Source organism: Periophthalmus magnuspinnatus, chromosome 3 (assembly GCF_009829125.3).
Source record: "Periophthalmus magnuspinnatus isolate fPerMag1 chromosome 3, fPerMag1.2.pri, whole genome shotgun sequence".
NCBI classification, from domain to species: Eukaryota; Metazoa; Chordata; class Actinopteri; order Gobiiformes; family Gobiidae; genus Periophthalmus; species Periophthalmus magnuspinnatus.
Window position 1 is genome coordinate 3746826 of NC_047128.1, and position 25489 is coordinate 3772314.

General features: G+C 38.4%; 1 protein-coding gene across 2 annotated transcripts in view; it reads left to right on the plus strand.

Moving 5' to 3' along the window:
* Positions 1–578: 578 nt before the first annotated feature.
* Positions 579–25489, plus strand: part of slc12a1 (solute carrier family 12 member 1) — a 37410-nt gene continuing 12499 nt past the window's right edge. Inside the window, exons 1-17 of one of the 2 annotated variants that reach the window (XM_033987585.2) lie at positions 579–923; positions 7381–7527; positions 7769–7844; positions 10278–10373; positions 11470–11609; positions 13026–13136; positions 14149–14260; positions 14350–14477; positions 15234–15318; positions 15435–15598; positions 15918–16025; positions 16682–16805; positions 16886–16987; positions 18952–19107; positions 19204–19303; positions 20203–20314; positions 22022–22162. In XM_033987585.2, coding sequence (XP_033843476.1) covers positions 681–923; positions 7381–7527; positions 7769–7844; positions 10278–10373; positions 11470–11609; positions 13026–13136; positions 14149–14260; positions 14350–14477; positions 15234–15318; positions 15435–15598; positions 15918–16025; positions 16682–16805; positions 16886–16987; positions 18952–19107; positions 19204–19303; positions 20203–20314; positions 22022–22162 — 2145 coding nt within the window. In that variant the 5' untranslated portion in view covers positions 579–680. The remainder of the gene's footprint in view (positions 924–7380; positions 7528–7768; positions 7845–10277; positions 10374–11469; positions 11610–13025; positions 13137–14148; positions 14261–14349; positions 14478–15233; positions 15319–15434; positions 15599–15917; positions 16026–16681; positions 16806–16885; positions 16988–18951; positions 19108–19203; positions 19304–20202; positions 20315–22021; positions 22163–25489) is intronic. The other variant, XM_055230962.1, reaches the window with a different exon arrangement.

A 25489-nucleotide genomic window follows, 5' to 3' on the forward strand; every position in this document is an offset into this window, starting at 1 on the left:
TAAACTATCAGCCTTCCTTGCGTGTAAATGGTTCATCAATTCGAATGTCATTTTCTATATTGACGACAACTCATTTTACAACTCAATGCTATTTCGGTGTCTTAGTACTTTTCCCTCACGTTTTTTTTTCCCACAAATTGCCTTTTGACTGATTACCACAGATACAATCCCAACAAACAGAGTCATAATTACCAAAACCCTGCCATATACACGTTAACCTTGAAACTTTTCCAGTCCGAGCAGCGCAGTGGGACATTCCATGAGTCATCCCAAAAGTTCGCAAATTCTGAGGACATCCTGCGGCCCCATAAACTCACAGGACAACATGTGCCTGAGACTACACTCAATAATATTAGTGATCAGTTCTCCTCAACCAAAGGCAATGAACGCTGTTATCTCTAAGCTGCCGAGTTTATGGTCCGGTTAATCGTTAAGCAATGCCATTGTGTCCCCGAGGATGGAGCAAGGACAAGGAAAACCTGGGTTCGTCCTGCAGAGGGTTGGACCAACGTCTTAGCCAATGAGCGGCGTTCAATGTATGTAATGTAACACTGTGATGGAGAGTATAAAGGTAGGCTAACAAGATCAAACCAGGCCTAAGCTTAAAAGTATTTCAAATCAAAAACTCACTAGTCACTGCCTCAAAACTGAACACTGCAGTTTTTCTGTAAGTTTTCCCAATGGATCGATACAAGTCAAGCCGAGGGGAGCACGTCAACGTAGCTTACGATCCCAATTTGGACGAGCCCCCAAATTACGAGGAGCCGGCGCGTGAGGTTCGGCCGTCGGTGATCAGCGCGTTTGGGCACGATACCTTGGACCGCGTGCCCAACATCGACTTCTACAGGAACGCTGGCAGTGTGAGCGGGCACAGGCAGGTCCGGCCTTCGCTACAGGAGCTGCACGATGTCTTTCAGCAGAAGGTAAGAGCTTTTATGAGTCTTCATGAGTCTGGTTTATGGATCTATATGTGTGACTGCAAATGTAGCTGTGTGTGGTTTATCTTTGCTCACTTGAAGAACTAAACTAAGGATAATTTGAGGACTTGAACCAGGTAAATTTGAACCAGAACCAACAATTGGTTAAATCTGGACCAAAGCAGGACTGGAACAGAGTAAGAACTTCTCAAGGACCAAATTGGGACAAAAGTGGGACCAAACAACATGTAAGACAATATAACTGTATGACGGAACCAGGGTGAGTCTAGATTTGAACCAACAACAACTCAGGTGGTTCAGTCTCTTGGACTGAACCAGGACTAAAGCAGGACTGGGACTTAATTGGAACAATGCTGGTAAAAATAATGTGACTTCAGCAAGGCAAGGAAGAAACCAGGTCTAAACAACACTTAAACAAACATCAGAACCTGGTCTAATCTTGGACTGGATTAGGACCAGACCAGGACGGGTACTTAATCAAGACTTCTGAAGGAATAAACCAGGACACTGGTTGGCACTAATAATCTAGGACAATAAGATTTCAGCAAAGCAAGAAAGAAACCAGATTTACTCTAGATTTGAACCAACCAACTATGTTTAATCTTGGACAGAACCAGGACTGCAGGCATTTAGTCAGGACTTCGCAAAGACTAAACCAGGACAAGTTGGAGACCTAAAGCTGAACCAGGAACAATACAGGACAATTGGACCTAAAAGCAAATAACAAACAAAGTCAAGATTTGAACTAGAACCAACTATAGTCTCGGACTGAACCAGGACTAAAGCAGGAATGGTATAGAATGAGGACTTCTCAAAGATGATTTATTATTATTATTAGTAGTAGTAGTAGTTGAAGTTGTCCCGGACCAAATTGTGACCAAGACAAAACCAAGATTAAACTGGCTGTAGCATTAAAGCCCAGGTTTTAATGCTATGCTCAAAGGATGTTCTAACCTCAGACTGATCTAGGACCAAAGCAGGACTAAAGCCAGACTTGGACTCAGGACTTCTCTTAGTTCAAACCAGGACTAAATCAGGACTAAGACTGAACCAGGAGGACTTATCTAGGAGTAAAAACAAAGCAGGAGTGAGCTTTGTGGTTTATGGTCTGGTAAGAATTATTATTGCTCTGAATGAGTGTCCTTCACGTCACCTTGTGCATGAAGTTTGCCACTGTTTGCCTTTAAAATTTGCATAATTGTTTTATCAGTTACATGAGCAAAGATGAACATATAAAAACTTTAAAACATAGACACGACCAGGCAGAAGTTTAGATGTACTTTTGCATTTCAGTTTCTTCTTTATTTCCATGAGTATTTACACGGAAGATTCTCACTGAAGCATCAAAACTATAAATGACACATGTGGAATGTAGTAAACAAAAAAAAACAAAAAAATACTCAAAATAACTCCAAATTTGTTTTCGATTTTTTAAATTGTCCCTTAACTTTGAAACCTGGAATGCCAAAAGTGCAAAACTTTTGGCATTTCTTGACCATGACGTCTGTGATTTTTTATTTTTTTTATTTTAATTAGTTGAGTTATTTCACTTTTTTTCTTCACTACATTATTAGATTTATTTACTTCATATATTTCAGGGGTGTCAAACTCAATTTCACCGAGGACCACATCAGCAAAATGGTTTGTCTCAAATTTGCAAAGATATTTAAAAAAAAATATGTCTGTGTAACTGCATAACTCCTGATACGCTGATATTTTAAGACAGTCATACGTTTAAATTTATCTTGTCGCCGGCCACATAAAATGACATGGCGGGCCACATTTGGCCCCCGGGCCTTGAGTTTGGCACATGTGACATATTTGATGCCTTTCCTATGTATATAAAATGTAGAAAGTAGTAAATAAATAAAATTAAAAAAAACAAAGAATGGAAAGGTATGTCCAAACTTTTGACTGGTTGTGTAATTTGTATATATATTTTTTACTGTTAAAATACAGTCTATATATATATATATATATATATATATATATATATATATATATATATATATATATATATATATATATATATATATATATATATATATATATATATATATATATATTTGTGCTGCTTTTGTGTGTGATAACAAAACATAAACCATAAGGCCAAACCAGCAGCTCTATGGTCTATATACAGTTTATATAAAGCTCATTTAATGCAACAGGAGTCAGGCGCGTTAGCTTCTTTAAATTCACCCATGCATTATCACGGGGGGAGCAGTTTAAGCAGGAACTCTCAGACTTCCCTCACCCCAGACACGTCCTCCAGCTCCTCCAGTGGGACCCCAAAGCGTTTCCAGGCCCTCTAGCGTGTCCTAGGTCTCCCCCAGGGCCTCCTCTCAGTCTTTACATTGATAATAATGTCTGATTTGAAATAAGGTCTGCAAATAGAGTCTATACACACACACACCGTAAATAGACTCCACACAAACTAAGACAGAAGCACTTGAAGCACAATTATTCAAAATTATGGCTATAACTATAATGATTCATTTTTATTAGACAGTACAGTTAGCTTTCTTGCAGGTACGTTTGCTATGAAAAAAACTGAAGGATCTTATTTATTAGGCCTTTCAATACCAGAACAGTGTGCCTTATACAGAGAACAGATGAAGTACTCAGTTTAGTTACTTAAGTAAAAGTACAGATACTGAGGCAAAAAGTTACTATCACATGAAAAAATCTGCTTAAGTAAATGTATTAAAGTACCCTTTTTACTTTTTACTCTTAAAGTACATTTTCAAAATATTTCACACAAGTGTTGTTCATTTGTTAAAGTTCAAATGTAGAGATAGTATCTACTGTAAAATGTACCTAAGTAAAGTTCAGATACCTACAAATTCTACTTAAATACAGTACTTTACTACTTGTACTTGGTCACCTTCCACCACTGCAGAGAACCACATATAGACAGTATTATTGCACAAGTCCTGTTTAATAACGTTGATAACATGTTCCCTAATGTGTAATCTGTGCTCTGCTGACGTCATAAAACAACAATTTGTCCCAAAATAAAGCCATAAAGGTTTGTTTTTGTTTTATTGTCGCAGAGCTTTGGACTCCCATATAATGTAGTCCGTCATTTAGTCCTATCTTAAAGGTGCACTATGTTACATTTCTGTTTGGCATTAAAGTTATGGTAAATATTCACAGTTTTATATTACGCTTTTCCACCTTCAGGTCACTCAAATGCTTTACATCAACGAACCGCTCACACATTCACACATACATTCATACACAGACACTGGAGGTGAGGTGGGTTAAGAAGTGTCTTGCCCAAGGACCCAACGGCAGCATTCATCTGTGGGAGCTGGAATTACACTGACAACCTATGGGTCAATGGATCTGACCGTTTGACCAATGATGTTTATGTCAAGAGCAGGATTCGAACCGCCAACCTTCGGATCAGTGGAGAAACACTCACTCTACTGCCGCTCATTTATCTTGCATTTATTAAAATACATCTGAAAAACATTCAATTGGATTCTTACTGCGCGTGGGGTCACCTTTCCACAGATCTGACCTGTAACTTGGTGTTGTTATGTCACCTGCTTGTCTCCGAAGAGCCATCAAATTTAGCTAATTATCACAGAAGTTCTCCCTACATTTTCCAAGAAAGTTGAGTTGACCTACATACCTGAGATTTTAAGGTGTTTAAACGGTTAGTTACCAAACGTTATTGTTGGAACTAGATCAGTCGGTGTGAACTCAGTGTTTTAACAACGCGTAAAAGACTCTTAAAAACTTTTAAAAGAGTCTATGGCAGGGGTGTCAGACTCACAGAGGGCTACATCAGCAAAATGGTTGTTCTCAAAGGGCCAGATGGAAATGTATAGTATAAATTTAAGTAAATGTAACTAAATGTAATGTAAAATAAATACAGTTAGTTTTTAATCTTGTTAATTAACCGTTTCTGTGATTATGGCTTATTCAAGTTATAAATATTGCATATGAATTTGCATAGATATGAAAAAATGACTGAGTAACTGTGTATCACCTGATAAGCTGATATTTTAAGACAGTCATACCTTTTAATTTACCTTGTCGAGGGCCACATAAAATGACTTGGCGGGCCGCATTTGGCCCACGGGCCTTGAGTTTGACACATGTGGTCTACGGAGTTGTACTTTAACTATTTGACCCAATGATCTTTATACTCTACTACACTGTAACAGCTGAGTGACAGGTGCTGCGTAAACTACTACACAACCGGGGAAGGGTTCTGATTCATGGTAGATTCAAAAAGTGGGCGACAGTGGCTCAGTTGGTAGAGCGTTTGTCCATTGATCGGAAGGTTGCCAGTCCTAATCACTCTCTCGACATAAATATCACTGGTTGAGCGGTCAGAGCTACTGATCCACAGGTTGGCGGTGCGATTCTAGCTCACACAGATGAATGCTGTCGTTGTGTCCTTGGGCAAGACACTTCACCCACGTCGTCCCCGAGTGTCTGCGTGCACTGGTGTATGAATGTGTGTGTGAATGTGTGACTGGTTCCTTGATGTAAAGCGCTTTGAGTGACTTGAAGGTGGAAAAGCGCTTTATATAAATGTGATAATTAACCATTTTAAGGTTGTTGTTTTTTTCATTTTTTCATTTTATTCATTTTTTATTAACGGTTCTATGCATTTATAAAAATATTTCCTATATACATATACAAATTTCCCTCAAAAATAAAAATTTGAAAAATGTTCAGCCTTCTTTTATAGGTGACATTTTGAGGACTTTTGCCTGTTCAAAAAGATAAAATATTCTGAATTGTTAATTGATGTGGTATCCAGGCCCGTCGACAGAAATTTGTGGGCCCGGGGCAAGAAACCTCACATGGGCCCCCCTTTGAAATATTTAGTTCTATTTGTTGGTTTCAGCTTCCTGTTATAGGCGACATTTCGAGGACTTCTGGCTATTAAAACAGATGAAATATTATGGATTATTAATTGATATGGCATCCAGGTCTGTCAACAGAAATTTGGAGGCCCGGGGCAAGAAAACTCACATGGGCCCCCTCTAATGAAAACTAATAGGAAGAGGTTCAAATTCTAGGCCCTCAAGACATGGATATTTTAAAGTCATATTTCAGTTTGGTTCTTACTTCCAGAGTAAATGAAACATCAAAGTAGTAACACCAAACAGAAAAATATGTATTTATCAAATATACATGATTTACATATTTCACTGTGGGAAACATATCAAAGAATCCTTGGATCTCATTCCTCGTCCTACATCCTCGTAACATCTAGGGATCCAAGTTAGTGCTGCTTATGACAGATTTTGGACAGGGCTAATATCTGTTGTAAATATAAATTAAAGTTTTATACTAATCAGGAAGCAGTTTGTGAAGAAAAGTAGAAAAATATGTTGAAAATTACAGGAAGTAGAGAGTCCCACGCTGATGACATCACACTGGGAGAATTTGGTCCAAAAGTTTGGCACAATTTATACTGGAAAAACACATTTTTCTGACTCTTTAAACACGATTTCAATGAAGTAAAGGTGTTTGCTTATATTTAATTTGGCAAATAATAATCCCTGTGTACATTTGAGGAGTTTTGGCCTACTCTGCGGCATGGTTGGTAGGTAACAGTCATGATTTTTTTTTTTTTTATTAATGTATTTATTTTAATTTATTTAATTTATCTATTTTTTAATTTTTTTTTTTTAATTTTTTTTTTCTGTTTTCTGGAGGTTACAAAATTAGTGGTTTTCAGATCATAGAACGTGATTATGTCATACTCTCAGATGGGAGGGGCGAGAGCCAGATTTCCCTATTGATTACATTGTACTTTGCTATAAAATATCCAAAAGGTAAATTCACAAATGTTGAACTTAATCATTTCTATTAGTAAAAAGACCTAAGAACTTGACATTACTAACAGATTTGATGCGTTAAATAAAAACAAAAAATATTTCCTATATACCTAAACAAATTTTACCCAAAAAATAATACTTTGAAAACTTTTCAGCCTTCTGTTATAGACGACATTTTGAGGACATTTGGCTATTCAAAAAGATAAAATATTCAGAATTGTTAATTGATATGGCATCCAGGTCTGTTGACAGAAATTTGTAGGCCCGGGGCAAGAAATCTCACTTGGGCCCCCTCTAATGGAAACTAATAGGAAGAGGTTAAAATTTTATTAGTAACAAAACCCAAGAACTCGCTGTATTACAACCAAAATCTGCATTTTCCCCCTTCCCCCCAACTGTATTAAACATTATTGGCCTATAGAATGTTAGGAGGTCATCTGAAACCCATCAACTCCCAAGTGTCATGATTTCCAACCAGGAAATAAGATTTGAAACTTTAAAAAATGGCCAAAAAAAGTTATAAAAAATTTTGTAAAAACTGAAATATAACAATTTTAACTGTGTTTTAGTCAAATGCGTCGTCCAACCTGTCACAGACACTTATAAATGACATGTTTTCTCTTCATTCACAGCAGAATGGGGGTATCTCTGTACCGGACACTGTGCGTGACGACAGTGAAGGCAGCGATGACGGGACGCCCTGTGAAGACCTGGAGTCCAATCCCCCCGTCGACTCCACCAAAGGAGCGGTCAAGTTTGGGTGGATACGAGGAGTCCTGGTGAGTCGGCACAGCACGGAGAATTGTTGTGTGGGAGCATGGGTGATGTAGGCTTGTGGGTGGAGCTTTCGACAAATCTTACAGCTAACCATAAGGAGAGTTTGAATAGGGCCTGGGAGAGATTACTCAAACATGCATGGATGACATCTAAAACCTCTTCAGACATGTTTTTAATGAGGGAACAGTGTTATAACATCGTAGAAACAGAAGCAATGTGTGTTGTTTTGTTGGTTTTGTCCAGGTCAGGTGCATGCTGAACATCTGGGGTGTGATGCTGTTCATTCGTCTGTCCTGGGTCTTTGGTCAGGCTGGATGGGGTGAGTCTGGCTAAATATTATCACAATATTCACAATCTAAGCACAAACACACACGTTTTGGGCCCACATCTTAGTTGCAAACTGAAAACAGTAATTAGTATCTTTAGATTTCGAAAGCACATGTGAGACTTACTCTACAACTATAGCCATTAAATTAGCTTAGTTTACTCTTTATTCATCAGGGACGGTTTAAAGAAGTGGATTAAGTGAGTGCGACATCACCCCAGGATCACGTAGAGCGGGTTAATACGAACATTTAAAACCAAAATGACGAGTCTGACAGCAGCAGTTACAGAGAGAGGACACAGTTTTTCAATAGAAAGTGAATTGAGAGTGGGGATGTTGTAAAAATACATTATACCACTGACTCAAGACTCAGTTGGACTTGGGCCTTATTTGATTCTCATATCGGTTATAATAGTCCCATTGATAAACATAATGGCATAATTCAGTATCTATGAATGATTATTGATTATAGGTAAGTCGTAATCACCTGTTAATGTTTTATTATGGGATGTGGGAAGTTATTATTCTATTCTTGATCTTATCTTAATGTTACAGCAAACAGTGTTAACAACAGTGGTGGAAGAAGTACTACATTTTGTTACTTTACGCTGTACAGATACCTAAAATGTACACTTAAATACAGTGCTTTAATACTTTACTTTGTTGCCTTCCACCGCTGGTCAGCAACGATAAGAACAGTCAGCATCAGTCTTATTTACTGAAGGGCACTTTTCCTTTACTAATGAATGGTTTGTTAAATAGGATTTTTTAATAGGAAGTGACTCAACATCGACTCCTGCTCCAATTCACTTTCTATTGAAAAACTGTGTCCCCTCTCTATGTAAATGCTGCTGTCAGACTCATTATTTTGACCTTAAAATGTTCATATTATGCTCAGTTTATGGTCTAACCAAGTAAAAGTAAAATTATAAACGTCAACAACTGGGCAAGATTGTCAGCAAAATGTTGGCTATAAGTACGCTAACCATGTTTTAACCTGTCAAACACTCTTCAAGACCGCTGAGTTCTGTTTGAGTCAATGCTCCCATTTAAAAACCATCATTTCTACTGCCAAATTTGCCTCAGCTCTTTACTCCTTAGTTCCTCTCCTCTCTTTAGCTCTGTAGCCTCCTGTATTATCCTCATGAAAGGTCACGGACACAGACTTGGAGTAGGGCTTTCGCAGTGAATGGCTTTTTCAATTAAAATGTGCTGCTACCGTGGTTTCAGTGTCAGTTAAAGCTGCAGAGTCGTCGTCTCCAGGTTTCTATATACGTGTGTGCATATCTGTGACAGTTAAAGAGTTATGAATGCCCGTGGTAATTAGACAAGTTAATTGAATTGAGCTGCGAGCTGGTGTGTAACGATCTGAAGCAGCTCGAGGTGTTTTCTAAAAAGATTGGTGCAGTTTGTTATTCCCCGTGTGAGAGAAAGATAATGGTGTTTCCTGTGTACGAGTTTAAAAGGCTATTGATCCAAACAGTCTCGTAATGGCGACAGTAGCTCAGTTGGTCCAGTGTTTATCCACTGACCCGAAGGTTGGCGGTTCAAATCCCGCTCTCGACATAAACGTAATTGGTAGAATGGTCAGATCGAATGACCCACAGGTTGGCGGATCGATACCAGCTCCCACAAATAAATGCTGTCGTTGTGTCTTTCGGCAAGACACTTAATCGAATGGGCGAGTGGTTCCTTGAGTGTCTTGAAGATATATATACAAAAATTAGCAGATCAGCACAGCATAAGAGGAAAAATTTAGAAAAAATATGTACGCGATTTCAAAATACTTATGTACAAGTAAAAGTAAACTGTAAAAAAACTGTTACTCGGGTTATAGAGTTAACTGTTTAACATTCTACAGGCCAACAGTGGTGGGGCATAACAAAGTAAAAGTAGTAAAGTACTGTACTTAGGCAAAAATTGTAGATATCTGTACTTTAAGTTTTTAAGTTTGTCTAAAAACTCAAGAAAAAGTACAAAATGGATTTAAACAGCACATTTTCAGGAGCCTGTGATCAATCCAAGCGTTTATGCGTTAAGAGTTTGATTTACAACAAAATGTCAGAGGGGCTAACTGAAAAACGGTTGGCTAACGCTAGCTAGCTTGTGACTGTAATGTTATTTGAAAGGGACTTGTTTAACAGCACAAATCAGCTCATCTGTTGTAGTTCCAACTAAGTCCGCTCTTTCTGGTCAGATTGTGTTAAAACAAAGTTCAGATTAAAAGCGAACTTCAGTAACAGAGCTTCAGACACAGCAGAGCCTACAGTTAGCATCACATCCGCAGAGAATGGTGTAGTACTGTTACATTTTACATATAGTTTTTTTTCTACTTCCACAAGTTGCTCCAGACTTACAAATACTTGAGTTTCTTCTCTTGTTTCTTATCGGTTAAAAGTTTAATTATGTTGAATGTTTGTGTTTCAGGATTGGGAATAGTCGTAATTCTTTTGAGTTGTGTCGTCACCACCATCACCGCTCTGTCCATGTCGGCCATTTGTACCAACGGAGTGGTCAGAGGAGGTAAGGTCACTCCTGTTTTTAGGTTATAGAGTAAGATCGGATCTGCTCCACATGTTTCACTGAGGTTATTGACACAATGCTCCTAAATTAAAAAAAAAAAATCGAATGAGAAACTTTGCAAAGAAGAAGCCGTTTCTATGAGTTGTCATGGCAACCAACCAGTGTTCAATGCCGTCATTTGACTCAAGGTATTTTGTTTGTTTGTTTTGTTACTCAGATATTTTAATCATCTGTTATTACATTTATTTATTTTTTTTTACATTAGTTTTAATTTTAGTACTCAACACAGGGGGGTCAACAGGGAGATAACAAAAGGGTCTGTTGTCCCGGGCCCCAGAACTGGACCCTCCTCCTATTAATTTATAGGCAATGCAAGTTTATTTGTACAGCACAATCATACATAAAGTAATTCGAAGTACTTTACAGAATAAGAAAGACATTAAAATCACAATAAAAACAAATCAAAACATAAATAATCGTCATAAAATATTACAGGGGGGCCCATGTGTGGCTTCTTGCCCCGGGCCCCCAAATTTCTGTCAACGGGCCTGAGTCAACAAAAATATTATAACATAAATATATTACAAAATACTAATCACAACAACATAACCCACAGACGAACGCAAAACTGAATAAAAATCATGTTGGGATATTTTGGGAGGAGTGAAGTTAGCTGACCTGGAATAGCTACAACCTTTGCTATATCGATACTATAGACTGTATACATAAATGGACATTGCTAACCTGCTAGCCGCTGCGTTCCAAGCAGGAAGTGAACATAGGCGCACTCCGGCTCCATTGACTCTGGCTCCAATTCACTTTATATTAGAAAATTATCGCCCCTCTCCCTGTAACTGCTGCTGTTACACACACGTCACACTCATTTAGTCTCACTTCTTTACACAGTCTATGATCGATACCTTTAACTCCCTGCTTGCTCGCTGTTTTCTGGTGACGTTAAAGGGAGTTTGTGCGTTGACCTCTGTACAAAAACTGGGTTAAGCCCGTGTGGACATCAGATCAATACATGAGCCGTGAGTTCTTGTATCAGCCCTGTGGACACATGTGGATTCAGGTTTACACTGTGCTCTCTCAGGTGGGGCGTACTACCTCATCTCCAGAAGTTTGGGACCGGAGTTCGGAGGGTCCATCGGCCTCATTTTCGCCTTCGCTAACGCAGTGGCCGTGGCTATGTACGTGGTGGGCTTCGCTGAAACTGTGGTGGAGCTACTGCAGGTGAGAAGCCTATTTATTTATTTATTCATTCATTCATTCATTTATTTTGACTCGAATGCTCCAGAGTATGGCATTACATTTACCTTTCATTGATTCAATCGCTTTTCTGCTCAAAAAATTAAATAAAATAAACAAACTTGAAAAACATGCATTCTTTCTCTGAGCAGAGTCGCATCTCCATAGATCGGACCTGCCAATTTGCGTCTGTTTCCATGGAGATAGATACTTTTAATGTCATAATGAGTAACATTTCAGATAAAGCAATATAATCTCCATGGGGACAAGCAGGTAGTGGACCCAGCAGAGCATAACACATTATCAGGGCATCGCATTATTTAAAAACAAATGCATATCACTACCTCAGTAGAAGGAGATCATTGATGCTTTACAGTGACCTCACGCTGGGGGTGTTCTACGTATATATCTATGGCGGAATGTTCAGCAGTTGGCATGGAGACACAACGCACAGATGAGCAAATTCAGCCCAAAAAAGTTTTAAGACAGTCTGAAAACTCAAGAAAAAAAATTAAAAGGATTTAAAGCACATGTGCTGGAGCTGGTGATCAATACAAGCGTTCATGGTCCTGTTTAGAAGTTTGATTTTCTTAAAAAAAAAAAAAAAATGCTCTAAATTTTTGAATAGACAAAGGTATTTTCAACAACTTCAATATGTTTTACTGTATTTTCTGAACTATAAATCACACAAATTTTTTAATAGTTTGGCAACATGTGACTAATGTGAAATGTAAGTCACATGTGAGTATATCATTTCACATCTTCCTTATTGTCATACTAAGAACTATATTGGTCTTGGGATTTTGTAAAATAAATTTACCCAAAAAAATGCGACTTATAGTCCAGTGCAACTTATATATGTCCTTTTCTTCATTATTATGTATTTTGGCTGGTGCGACTTATACTCCAGAGCGATATATAGTCTGTAAAATATGTTTGTCTAATATCTAATCATATAAAAAACAAAAAAATACTTTGGGCTGTGTTGTTGTGCCGTGGCAGGGGCCCTGGACAGGGTAAAGGATACTGTTTACCCAGGGCCCAGAGCAGGGAGGGGCCCTTCACAAACTCTGTAATATGCAATTTTCATATATAGAACATGGAAAATGCGCCTACCAAAATGATTTGTACCCAGGGCCCAGAATTTTGTACAACACCCCTGCAGTAAGACGTTTTTATTTGAGATTGACCGATATGTTTTTTGGTTTTTTTTTATGCCAATATTGATTAGAATCTAGAGAAAACAAATGCCAGTACGTTTTGCCGATATTGTTGGGAAGATATGCAAGGTTTATTTTGATTATATTCAACAAATTTAACTCAAGTAAAACAAAATATCGGCCTGTGCTAGAGATTTAAGGCAGTCTATCTCTAATAAATATTTCTTAACATTTTCTCCAGGACAACAACGCCCTGATGGTGGACCCCATAAACGACATCCGGATCATTGGCTGCATCACTGTGGTTCTGCTGCTGGGGATCTCTGTGGCCGGGATGGAGTGGGAGGCCAAGGTCAGACTTTTTGTACCTATTTGGACTTTCAGAGCGGCAAATGAGACTAGTGTCGCCAGAAGAGGGAGATATATTTAAAAATAATGTTTTGTAGATAGAGCGTACCGAGGTAACTATGTAGAAGTAGTAAAGTACAGTACTTAAGTAGAATTTTAGGGGTACTTTTTACTTTTACTTCACTACATTTGAGGGCAGTATCTGTCCTTTCTACTCCACTACATTTTTTGAATTGGACTGAAAAGTAAAAGTATTTTTTATTATTGTATTGTACTATTGTCCGACACCTGCTGAAAAGGCTAAGGTTTTTTTTTGTTTGTTTGTTTTTTTTACATAAAAACAGCTAAAAAAAAACAACAATTAATTCAATTGATGAAAAAATTCATCTCAGATCTTTAATAAAATCACTACATTTGAAGCCTTATAAGACCTCAAAATATGTGTACTGAATACTTTTACTTTTTACTCTTTAAGTACATTTTTAAACAGGTACTTTAATACTTCTACTTAAGTAGATTTTCTCATGTGATACTTTTACTTAACGTATTACACAAAATGTGAGATTTAAGTCATGTTCTAATGCTGTTTCCTCCTCAAAAACAGACCTGGAGTTGTGTTTTGTTTCATTCACACATGTTTGAGTAACACATTATTAGTCTGTTACATCTCCAAAGCTGAAAATGCGACGTTCCACCTTGTGATGTCATGAAGTGGTAGTTTTCAAGTTTTTGTTCAGTAGAGATTGGTAAATTCCAGGGCTGAAATGATCCAAATTATTCTAGTGAAGATGTGTGGAGTTTAAAAACATAGCAGGGCACTTCCTGTATTACCACATGATGACATCACAAGGTGGAACAAAGTTTTTTCAGTTTGAGAGAGAAGAACACAGCCTAAATATGCAGGCTTGTGTGTTAAACATGTGTGAATGAAACGAAACACAACTCCAGGTCTGTTTGTGGAAACAACATTAAATAACAAAAAAACTCATTACTGTTGCTCATTTCTTGCCCAACAGGCCCAGATCGTCCTCCTCGTTATCTTGTTGGTGGCCATTGTCAATGTATTTGTGGGAACTTTCATCCCCGCAACTGAAAACAAGAAATCTCAGGGATTCTTCGGCTATAACTGTGAGACTTTACTAAACAAACCTCAAATAGTGAATGTTTAAACTGAAACTAAAACTTTACATTTATCTGATTCAAATTTTGTTTTACAGCAAAGATATTTATGGAAAATTTTGCTCCGGATTTCCGAGGAAATGAGAATTTCTTCACCGTCTTCTCCATCTTTTTCCCGGCTGCCACTGGGATCCTGGCTGGGGCCAACATTTCTGGGGATTTGAGAGTGAGTAAACATCTGCTTTTTTTCTAAACGGCCAAAAGACACATTAAAATCACAATAGACATTTATAAGGTCTGTCTCACATCTTCAGGACGACTGTTTCAGGTTTTAGCTGCAGAAAACTGAAACACTGATCCCCCATGTTCAGTCCTGCTTTAGTTCTGGTTTAGTCCTGGTTTAGTCCTGGTTTAGTCCTGGTTTAATCCTGGTTTAGTCCATGTTGAGTACTGGTTTAATCCTGGTTTAGTTCTGGTTTAGTCCTGGTTAATCCTGGTTTAATCCTGGTTTAATCCTGGTTTAGTTCTGGTTTAGTCCTGGTTTAATCCTGGTTTAGTCTATGTTGAGTACTGGTTTAATCCTGGTTTAGTCCTGGTTTAGCCCTGGTTTTGGTTTAGTCCTGGCTTAGTCCTGGCTTAGTCCTGGTTCAGTCCTGGTTCTGTCCTGGTTTCGTCCTGGTTTCGTCCTGGTTCAGTCCTGGTTTAGTCCTGGTTTAGTCCTGGTTCAGTCCTGGTTCAGTCCTGGTTTAGCCCTATCTTAGTCCCGGTTTATTCCTGGTTTAGTCCTGGTTTAGTTCTGGTTTAGTCTTGGTTTAGTCCTGGTTTAGCCCTATCTTAGTCCTGGCTTATTCCTGGTTTAGTCTTGGTTTAGTTCTGGTTTAGTCCTGGTTTAGTCCTGGTTTAGTCCTGGTTTAGTCCTGATTCTAGTAAAAAAAAATAAAAAATAAAAATAAATAAATAAATCATATATTGTATTTTGTAGGATGCTCAAGCTGCCATCCCTAAGGGCACTCTGCTGGCCATTTTGATCACTGGTGTCACGTACCTGGGAGTCGCTCTGGTTGTCGGTGAGCACTATATACTCAGTAACACTTTGTAATCTCTACACTTTAATTAGACTGACTGGTTTGTCACTGAGATTATAAATAAAATAATAATAATAATAAAAATCGTGTGTTTCCAGCTGCCACAGTGGTGCGAGATGCGACGGGGAATGTTTTGGACAACATCACAGCCGGGGCTATGGATTGCAGTGTGACCACCGCTGTCACTGCCTGTGAGCTCGGCTTCAACTTCACCTCCTGTGCTGAAACCCCCTGCAAATATGGACTCATGAACAACTTCCAGGTGACTCCTTTGTGTTTTGACACTTCCCCTGTGGGTGTGATGCTAACTAAAGGCACTGCTCCGTCTGAAGCTCTGTTATTCAAGTTTAGACTTTAATCTGAGGTTTGTTTTAGCGCAATCTAACCATAAAGAGCTGTATTAGTCTGTGAGCTGAGTTGTGCAGTTAAACAAGTCTCTCTCCAATAACAGTACAGTCAAACGCTAGCTAGTATTAGCCAACTATTTTCCAATTAGTCGCACTCACCTTTTTGTTGAAAATCACTTTATTTTGCATTATAGAAATTCTGATTACTAACTGTCTGTGTGTGTCTGTTTTCAGGTGATGACCATGGTCTCTGGGTTTGGGCCTCTGATCATCGCTGGCACTTTTTCTGCTACACTTTCCTCCGCTCTGGCTTCTCTCGTCAGCGCCCCCAAAGTTTTCCAGGTCAGTACGGTTACTACACAACTTCTCCTACTTTTATTTATATAGATTTTTATATCAAATTTCATAAACTTGATGACTTATGATGATTTATTCTTAATTACAAAAACATTTGGCATGAGCGCCAAGTGGTGCTTTGGTTCTCAATCCCATTATCCAATCAGAAAGCAGAATGAGAACCTAAAAGGGTCTGTTTGGTCTAAATACTGCCTAAACCCCTGCATGAATCAGTGCTAGTGCAGCCTCTGCAACTCAGTGAATTCATTCTGGAGGCTCTGAGCTTTCACATGAGGCCTGTTCATATGCTGAGGAAACAAAAACTTGTGTGTGTCCTCTATCTGCAGGTTAAGGCTCTGGCAACACAACTGCCTGAAATTTCTTGAACTAAACCATATAATTTTTATTTATGTTTAATTTAATTTAATATTGTATTTATTTTATTAATTTATTAATTTATTTTATTTCATTTATTATTTTATTTTATGTATTAATTTAAATGTATTTTATTTACTTTATGTTACTATTATTATTTATATTTTATTTATGCATTTATTTATGTATTATTATTATTATTATTATTATTATTTTGTTTCTTTTCTTTTCTTTTTTTTTTTACTATCATTATTATTAACTACTAGTCTAACCAATATGTTTTATAGGCTCTGTGCAAAGACAACATCTACAAAATCCTGTACTTTTTCGCCAAAGGACACGGGAAGAACAACGAGCCGATCCGTGGATACGTCCTCACCTTTATCATCTCTGTGGCCTTTATTCTCATTGGTCAGTTCAAATCCCCTGTCGTTTTTGACATTTACACTTTTCAGAAACTTACGGTAATGACTCAATTCTTTTGCATACAGGAAATCTGAACACCATCGCTCCCATCATCTCAAACTTCTTCTTGGCTTCGTACGCTCTCATTAACTTCTCCTGTTTCCACGCATCCTGGGCCAAATCACCAGGTAAGTCACGAGAACACATTCTGAAGTAATAAACGATAATATTTAAACTCATTTACACCACTGATAAAAAACCCAAGAGCAGATTTAAACCACAAAAACGTATAAATCTAGAATACTGTTAAAAATCATGCGCTGCAAGAAATAAACAGCAGAATGAAACACTTTATTGCTTTAGTTTGCATCTGTAATGAGTCTTAAGTTATGGGTGCCCTGTTTAAAATACAATATAAGCAGAAAAACAAACAAAACAAACAGGTTTACAAGTCCACGGTAAGCATTAAAAGCTGGTGTACGGGTGCAGGTGTGTGTATATAAGTTCGTTACCAGATTATTAAATTTCGATTGTGTCTCCAACGTCTCCAGTTTTGCTTTTCCTCAGTGTGTGTTCCATTTTTGAAAATAAAACAGCTAAAATCCCTTTTTCCTGTCTCAGTTTTGGTGCGACTTGTCCTTAGCCTTATGCAGTCATGTGATCAAATGCTCAGGTATCAATGATCAGGTATTCAGACAGGTTTTGAAGTAGTCCCCTATAAATACATTTCTTTACGGCTTAACTCTGATCTTATAGCCAAAAAATAACCAAAAATGTCCTTGGGTAAATTGCGTTATTCATTCATATTTTGCTGTAAACAAATTTCAAACTATTGTAAAGCCGATAAACTCATTTCATCTTAGACTGTGCCACATTTTATTGATGCAAAAGTGGCAAAAATGAAATTATATAAATACAAGACACAGCAGCTCAGTGTTACAATAAAAACTACAGTGGTCCCTGGTTTATCGTAGGGGTTACGTTCTAAAAATAACCCGCGATAGACGAAATCCGCAAAGTATCAGCTTTATTTTTTACAGTTATTCTCTATGTTTTTGACCGTAAAACCCCTCACCACACACTTTATACACTTTTCTCACACAGGCATTAACATTTTCTCACATTTCTCTCTTGTTTAAACTCTCTCAAAGTTCAAACCTTCGTAGGCGTCTTTGTCGGTGTAGAACGTTTCATCAACATTTTGGGGAGAAAACTTGCAAACACACAGCACTTCAGAGTCACACTGCGATCCAACATTTATGTAAATTTGTCTGAACACATTCTGTACTGTACAGGAGACACGGCACAGAGGAGACTGATGGACAATGGTCTACAGTCCAACAGCCAATCAGAACGCACAACACAATGCACGTTCATACGATTTAAAAAAGCATGTAAAATTGAGGAAAAAAAATCTGCGAATATAGTGAGGGACAACTGTATATGAAAAACACAAGTCAGATCAACAGTATTTCAGTTGGTAGAGTGTTTGTCCACTGATCTGAAGAGTGGTGCTTCGTTTCCCGTTTTCGACACAAAACATAATTGGCTTTATGTCAACACCTTTGGATCAGTGGATAAACACTCTACCAACTGAAATACTGTTGATCTGACTTGTGTTTTTCATTGTTTTTTATTGTAACACTGAGCTGCTGTGTCTTGTGCTTATATAATTCCATTTTTGTCACTTTTGCAGATCAATAAAATGTGGCACAGTCAAAGATGAAATGAGTTTATCGGCTTTACAATAGTTTGAAGTTTGTTTACAGCAAAATATGAATGAATCACGCAATTTACCCAAAGAGCATCAGAGATTGAACTCAGCCTGTCACTATAATCACTATATCATGAAATAACATTTATTTGGGATCCATTTTTATCGTGGTACTACTGGGACATTTTTGGTGTTTTTTTGGCTATATAATAAGATTTAAGCTGTAAAAAGTTTAAACGCATTTATAAAGATCTGTGTGTTAATCACTCAACCAGTGCCGTTTATGTCAAGAGTGGGATTTGAACCGGCAACCTTCGGATCAGTAGACAAACGCTTGGCTACAGTGCGGGACTAAACACATTCTCTGTAGTTGCGTTGCCAGATCCACAGTTGAATGTTTTATGTTTTTCTCTCATTTTCCTGTCCTTCCTCCTTCAGGATGGAGACCAGCGTATAAATTTTACAACATGTGGCTTTCTCTGTTGGGAGCCATTTTGTGCTGCGCTGTGATGTTTGTCATAAACTGGTGGGCGGCGCTCCTCACCTATGGCATCGAGATCCTGCTCTACATCTACGTCACTGTCAAGAAACCCGGTGAGACTCAAACCCTGACTAAAACGTTGTGTTTAATTTGGGTTGGGTCTAATTTTTATGTTTTTTTTCGGACCTGTTGTGTGATGTCGTCTCTAGATGTAAACTGGGGCTCTTCGACTCAGGCTGTGACTTTTGTGAGCGCTGTGAGCAACGCCCTCTCTCTGTCTGGAGTGGATGAGCACGTCAAGAACTTCAGGTAGAATATTTATTTTACACTGATAATAAAATGAGTTGTTGGGATATTTTACTTCTATGTGGTATTAAAGTGGATGTGTTTTACTTCTACTGGGTATTAAAGAGGGAGTATTTTGCATCTAAGGTGTATTAAAGAGGGTATTACACTTCTTTGGGGTATTAAAGAGGAGGTATTTTACTTCTATTGGGTATTAAAGATTTAGCATTTTACTTCTATTGGGTATTAAAGAGGGGGTATTTCACTTCTATGGGGTATTAAAGAGGGGGTATTTCACTTCTATGGGGTATTAAAGAGGAGGTATTTTACTTCTATTGGGTATTAAAGATTTAGTATTTTACTTCTATTGGGTATTAAAGAGGGGGTATTTCACTTCTATGGGGTATTAAAGAGGGGGTATTTTACTTCTATGGGGTATTAAAGAGGATATTTCACTTCTATGGGGTATTAAAGAGGAGGTATTTTACTTCCATTGGGTATTAAAGAGGGGGTATTTTACTTCTAAGGAGTATTAAAGAGGGTATTTCACTTCTATGGGGTATTAAAGAGGGGCTATTTTGCATCTAAGGTGTATTAAAGAGGGGGTATTTTACTTCTATGGGGTATTAAAGAGGGTATTTTACTTCTATGGGGTATTAAATAGGTGGTGCTTTACTTCTATGGGGTAAAAGTTAAAAGTATTCACTTTAAAATCTACTTAAGTAAAGTATAGATACCTCAAATGTGTACTTCAGTACAGCACTTTTCTACTTTTACTTTACCTTCCATTACTGAATAGTCCGCCATACACATACATGTAGACCCCGCCCCCCAGCGTGATGATGTCACTGCAAAGTCTCAATACCATATATAGAGCAGAAATTCACGTGAGCCTTTATGGTCTTGTTGTTTTTGTTTTTCAGACCTCAGATCTTGGCTCTGACTGCTTCAGTTCGGACCAGACCGGCTCTTCTGGACCTGGCTCACTCCTTCACCAAAACCTTCGGCCTGTGTCTCACCTGTGAAGTATTTGTGGTAAGGATTAACTGCAACATGAGGAGGGATTTTTTTAGTTCCAATACCGATATCGATGCTTTGACATACCTGATGTTAACCCATACTTGTGTAGGGGAAGAAAATTACACGTATTTCCTTAAAACTCAGGTAACATTTTACACAAGAGATCCACTTGTGTTATGTAACTGTTCTTTCACCCTGCAATGACTCAGACAGACACAAAAGAAAAGTATTAGTAAGCTTTATTGAGTGAGTTAACTTTGGCGTTCAGACCCCAGCAGAAGACATTGCGATAAAGGGCGTGGCCAGTTAGATTAGGAGGTGTCTTTATCCAGGTGGTTGGACACTGGAGGTGGTAGAGGTGAGGCTGAGGAATCGGTTGAGCTGTCAGGTCCACTGTTGCTGTGCGAATGTGAATGTGTGTGTGAATGGGGGAGTGGAGTTTGACAATCAACTCTCAAAAATTCCCAAAACTGATCTAATATTTCGTGAAGCGATTGGGAACAGCAGCTGACTGTCACACACCGGGCTTTATATGGATAGTGGCTTGTCTGATTCTGAATGCGAATCTATGGATATAACTTCAGTTCAACACAGTCAGCGTCCATACTTCCATACGCCCATAAATATCAGACCTTCATTTAAAACTCACTTTGCACATCAGACGGATTCAAATGAGTATAGATGTAGAAATGTAAGCGAATATGAAACAGGGGAAACGATGGGGGAAGAGCAGTCTACCTAACACTAGGGTCAAAACGTGATGTGAATTTAAACATTTACTGCAACGGGTATGATGTTTTTTCTAACACGCAGCATTTTTTTTTTTCCAAATCCAAAGCCATTTTACTTATATAGCACATTTTACAAACAAAACTGTGTCCATTAGGGCTGTAGACGTTTAGTTGTTTTCTCCGTTAACTGATGGAGCCTTAAGTTGCTCATAGTTTAAAAAGAAGTGGACTAAGTGAGTGTGTCCAGTCAAATGAAGCTCATCGAAGCTGTAGTTATAGTAATTAGCTAATTTGGAGCCAAGTTGTCAGTCAGTCAGTGCGACTCTGAACACTTTAGAGTCTCAGAGTGAGTTGTTTTACTGTAGACAGGAAACATCTGACAGAGATGCGCTCAAAACATTTAGCTTGTGGTGTACGGGCTCTTCAGTGCCATATCCCACTGCAATCTTTGAGGTCAGAGACTCATCCGATTCTCTTTGTGTCTCTGGTCTCCGCTGTTTGCCTCCTGTAGCTTATGGTCGGCTTTAGTTGACCAAATTTGTACTAATCAACTAATTATTTTCTTTAGATTATACGAATTTTTATTGGGAAACATCAGAAAGGAGAATTTAATGAGAGAGTTAGCTGAAGATTTGGTCTTTTTTTGGTATTTATATGTAAAAAGTCAGATTAAATGACTCACGATTCATGATTTAATGTGTCTTCTTAGTATTTTCTTCATAAATAGCTGTTTTGGCCTGAACCCCCCCTGCAGGTGTAGTCTTGTGAGTGCAGTTTGTTCAGAAACATAGTGATACGTTATAGTTTTGGGAGCTTTCAGTGTCTTTAGTACATTAAGAGTTTCTTTGGTCGACTACATCTCTAGTTTGCAAAGCGCTACACAGAGACAGCTTATAAAAGACAACAACAAAAGCCATTATAAAGCAATGAAAATGCACTGACATAGAGGACCACGCAACTCACCTGGTCTGTTTGTGTCGCATTTGTGCAGGGCCCGAGAGCAGAGGCGCTGGAGGAGATGAACGCCAACATGGAGAAGAACCTGATGTACCTGAGGAAGGCCAAAAGAAAGGCGTTTTACACCGCTGTGGTCAGTGAGGACTTCAGAGAGGGAGCCGTCGCACTCCTGCAGGTTTGGACAATGTGAACACGTGAATGCGAGCACTATTCACCACAACAGGGAGGGGCTTTGAGCAAATAATCCAATCAATACAAGTTTATTTATACAGAGCATTTAAAACAGGTTGAGCTGAACAAAGTGGTTCACATAGACAAATATAGAGGTAACACGATACATAGGAAAAGAACAATAAAACACCAAGATGTCCTGTCTGTGTAGTATTAAATGCCAGGGAGGAGAGGTGGGTTTTCGGTCTTGTCTTAAACTTACAATATTAAATTATTACTTCTACAGAAAGTTCAAGTTTCACAGTCATGGGTTAAATTTGCTTGTCACTTACTCAGAGCATAATGAAGGCAGCACGGCGGCTGAGTGACTAGCATGCGGAGTTTGCATGTTCTTCCTGTGTCTGGGTGGAGTTTGCATGTTCTCTCTGTGTCTGGGTGTCTCCAGGTAACTCTGGTTTCCTCCATCAACCCAAAATCATGCACAATAGCCCTAATCCTGATCTGGAGATGGTTCCTCAAACACTGTATAGCTCCTGATGGGTGGCTCCTGATGGGTGGCTCCTGATGGGTGGCTCCTGATGGGTGGCTCCTGATGGGTGGCCCCTGCGACGTAGATAGTAGATGAATGGGTTGAATGCAGAAAATGAATTAAGCTCATGAAGGATCAAGGATAAAATATAGATTAACCTTTAGCCGAGAAAGGCATCTAGCCTAAAACAGGACACTTTGAGGCAGACAGTCCTTAAAGCTCCTATATTACGCAAAATTGTCTTCCGTGAGGTCTAATTCATGTTATAATGTTTTTACCTCCTCAAAAACAGACCTGGAGTTGTGTTTTGTTTCATTCACATATGTTTGAGTAACACTTTATTATCAGTTTGTCTACATCTCCAAAGCTCAAAATGCTCTGTTCCACCTTGTGATGTCATGAAGTGGTAGTTTTCAAGTTAACAGCTCCTTTTACCTTCAGTTCAGCAGAAATGAGCACATCCAGAGCTGAAATTATCCAAATGATTCTAGTTTAAAAACACAGTGGAGCACTTCCGGCATTACCACATGACATCACAAGGTGGAAGTGTTTAAGAGAAGAACTCAGCCTAAATATGCAGGGTTTGTGCGTTAAACATGTGTGAATGAAACAAAAACACAACTCCAAGTCTGTTTGTGATGAGGAATCATCATAACATAGATCAGAAAAAAGTGTAATATGGGCCTTTTAACCTTTACCCTGGAAGATCAAACTGGACAGTAGGGGGAAGATATGTTGTCCTTAAAAAAAAGTTAAAGCAAAATAAGAGTATTAAGTGGTTGTTGAATCCCTTAGACAAACATCACATGCTTGCTATCGTTGTGGCATTGGGCAATACACTTCACCCAATGGGGTCTTTAGTTGTTTTTGTAGAGGCCATACACACACTATGCAGCCATGTGTTCTTCAATCTGTCCCAGGACCATGCACTGTATATATAAACGGTGCCGCTTTCCAAATAGAAAGTGCTCATGGGCGCACTTCAGGCTTCATCGACTCTGGCTCCAAAAACTGTGTCCTCTCTCTGTACCTGCTGCTGTCAGACTCGTCATTTTGGTCTTAAATGTTCGTATTAACCTGCTCTACATGATCCTGGGGTTTTTATTTCACTCTTGTGTCTGTAAATCAAGATATGAACATTAATAACAGACAAATCTGACACCTTCTTTCCTGGAGATCGCTCCCGTTAGTGTTAGCAACAGGTTTGATTGACAGTGTTGCTAAGTGCACACTCCCTGCTAAACCAGAGGTGCTGACAGAAAGAGGTGTTACCTTCAACAGCCTCGCTCTGGATTGGTTCTTTGGTTGCTGTGATACTCGCAGTCGACGTTCCAGATATGAAACCCGGCTCCAAATTAGCCGCTTTAACTCCTAGCGTCGATTAGCTTCAGAGTCTATGCCCAAGACAACTCCAATATGTTTGTAAAAGTTTTCAGACTGGCAATACATATCCAACCTATATCATTATAGCTTGAAAAACTTGAATAAACCACATTTATTACCATCTTTATTACTTTACAGATGGCATTATTGTAACTGTTCAAGAAAAAAATGAATTCCATTTCCACAGAAGCTGACCCATTTCTCTTCCCGGTATCTATTGCGGCTTTATCTCTGTCTGTCGGGACTCGAGGTGTAAAAGGCAGAGTTAATGGCAAACAGAAAACAGTTTTATAACCTCGGCACATATCACAGAGCAGATAAGGGATTGTCAGAGATCACTTTCTTCAAACGAACCGCCAGATTAAGAGCTATAATTGATTAACACAGAACTGTAGGAGTCCCAGAGGAGAGAGATATGGGGATTACCTCTGCTAATAAAACAGCTCCTTAGACTTCATGTTCGTAGTTCCTAAAACGGGACGGGGGTAAAAAGTCACGAAAGGGCTTGTTGCCAGAGTTAAACGACTGCAGTGTAGTAATAATGACAGTATGATAATATGCTGAAGAATTATAGGCTCCTTGTAGATATGACTTGCAGATCCATTTCCGCCATTTTGTTTTTGCTTTTTTCGTCTTTATCTTTGGCTTTCTTTGCAGTTGAGTAAACATGCACTACTTTCTTCATACTCTGATAAACTTTCACTCGTTTTTTTTTACATAACACTATTTTAAAAGACGTAAAATTAAACTTAAAGGTGCTGTACCGTACCTTATTTTGCCATAAAAACAGTTTGCAGTCGTCTAATGTTATTCCTCACTTATATACACACTTACACATTCTGAACATCCTAATTATTCACTACGATGAGTTTATAAGCTCTTTTTACAGCTCTCAGACACAGAGCGGAGTTTCACAGTGACGGTAAAGCTAATAGCAACTAGCATGCCAATGTGCAGTTCCTGGTTATCAGACAATTAAAATGTTTTCTACTTAGATTGAAGCAAACCTATTAATCACCGCTGTTTTCTAACGTGGAAATCAGCGGACGTGTTTATTTTATTAAGTCGTTTTAGGTGAATATTGTGATTTAAAAGGTGCAAATTATAACGTTATGATCCATGGGTGTCGTAGATTTTAAGTATAGATCAGACGAAAGCACAAAAAGTCTGATTTAAGACATTACGCAGCCAACTTTACCTCAAAAGCTGCTTATATAATATATCTGAACTGGGACAAGACACATGCTGCTCAGACACATGGGGGAAATAGGCACAGGGCTTTTAACAAGTTAGTATTTTTGAATTTTAGATTTGTTTACAGCAAATCGCCCTGTAGGACTCAAATTAGATTTTTGTCACGTCACATCTTTCCTGTTTGTAGAATTACTAGGGCTTTTGAATAATTTAAATATGATGTTA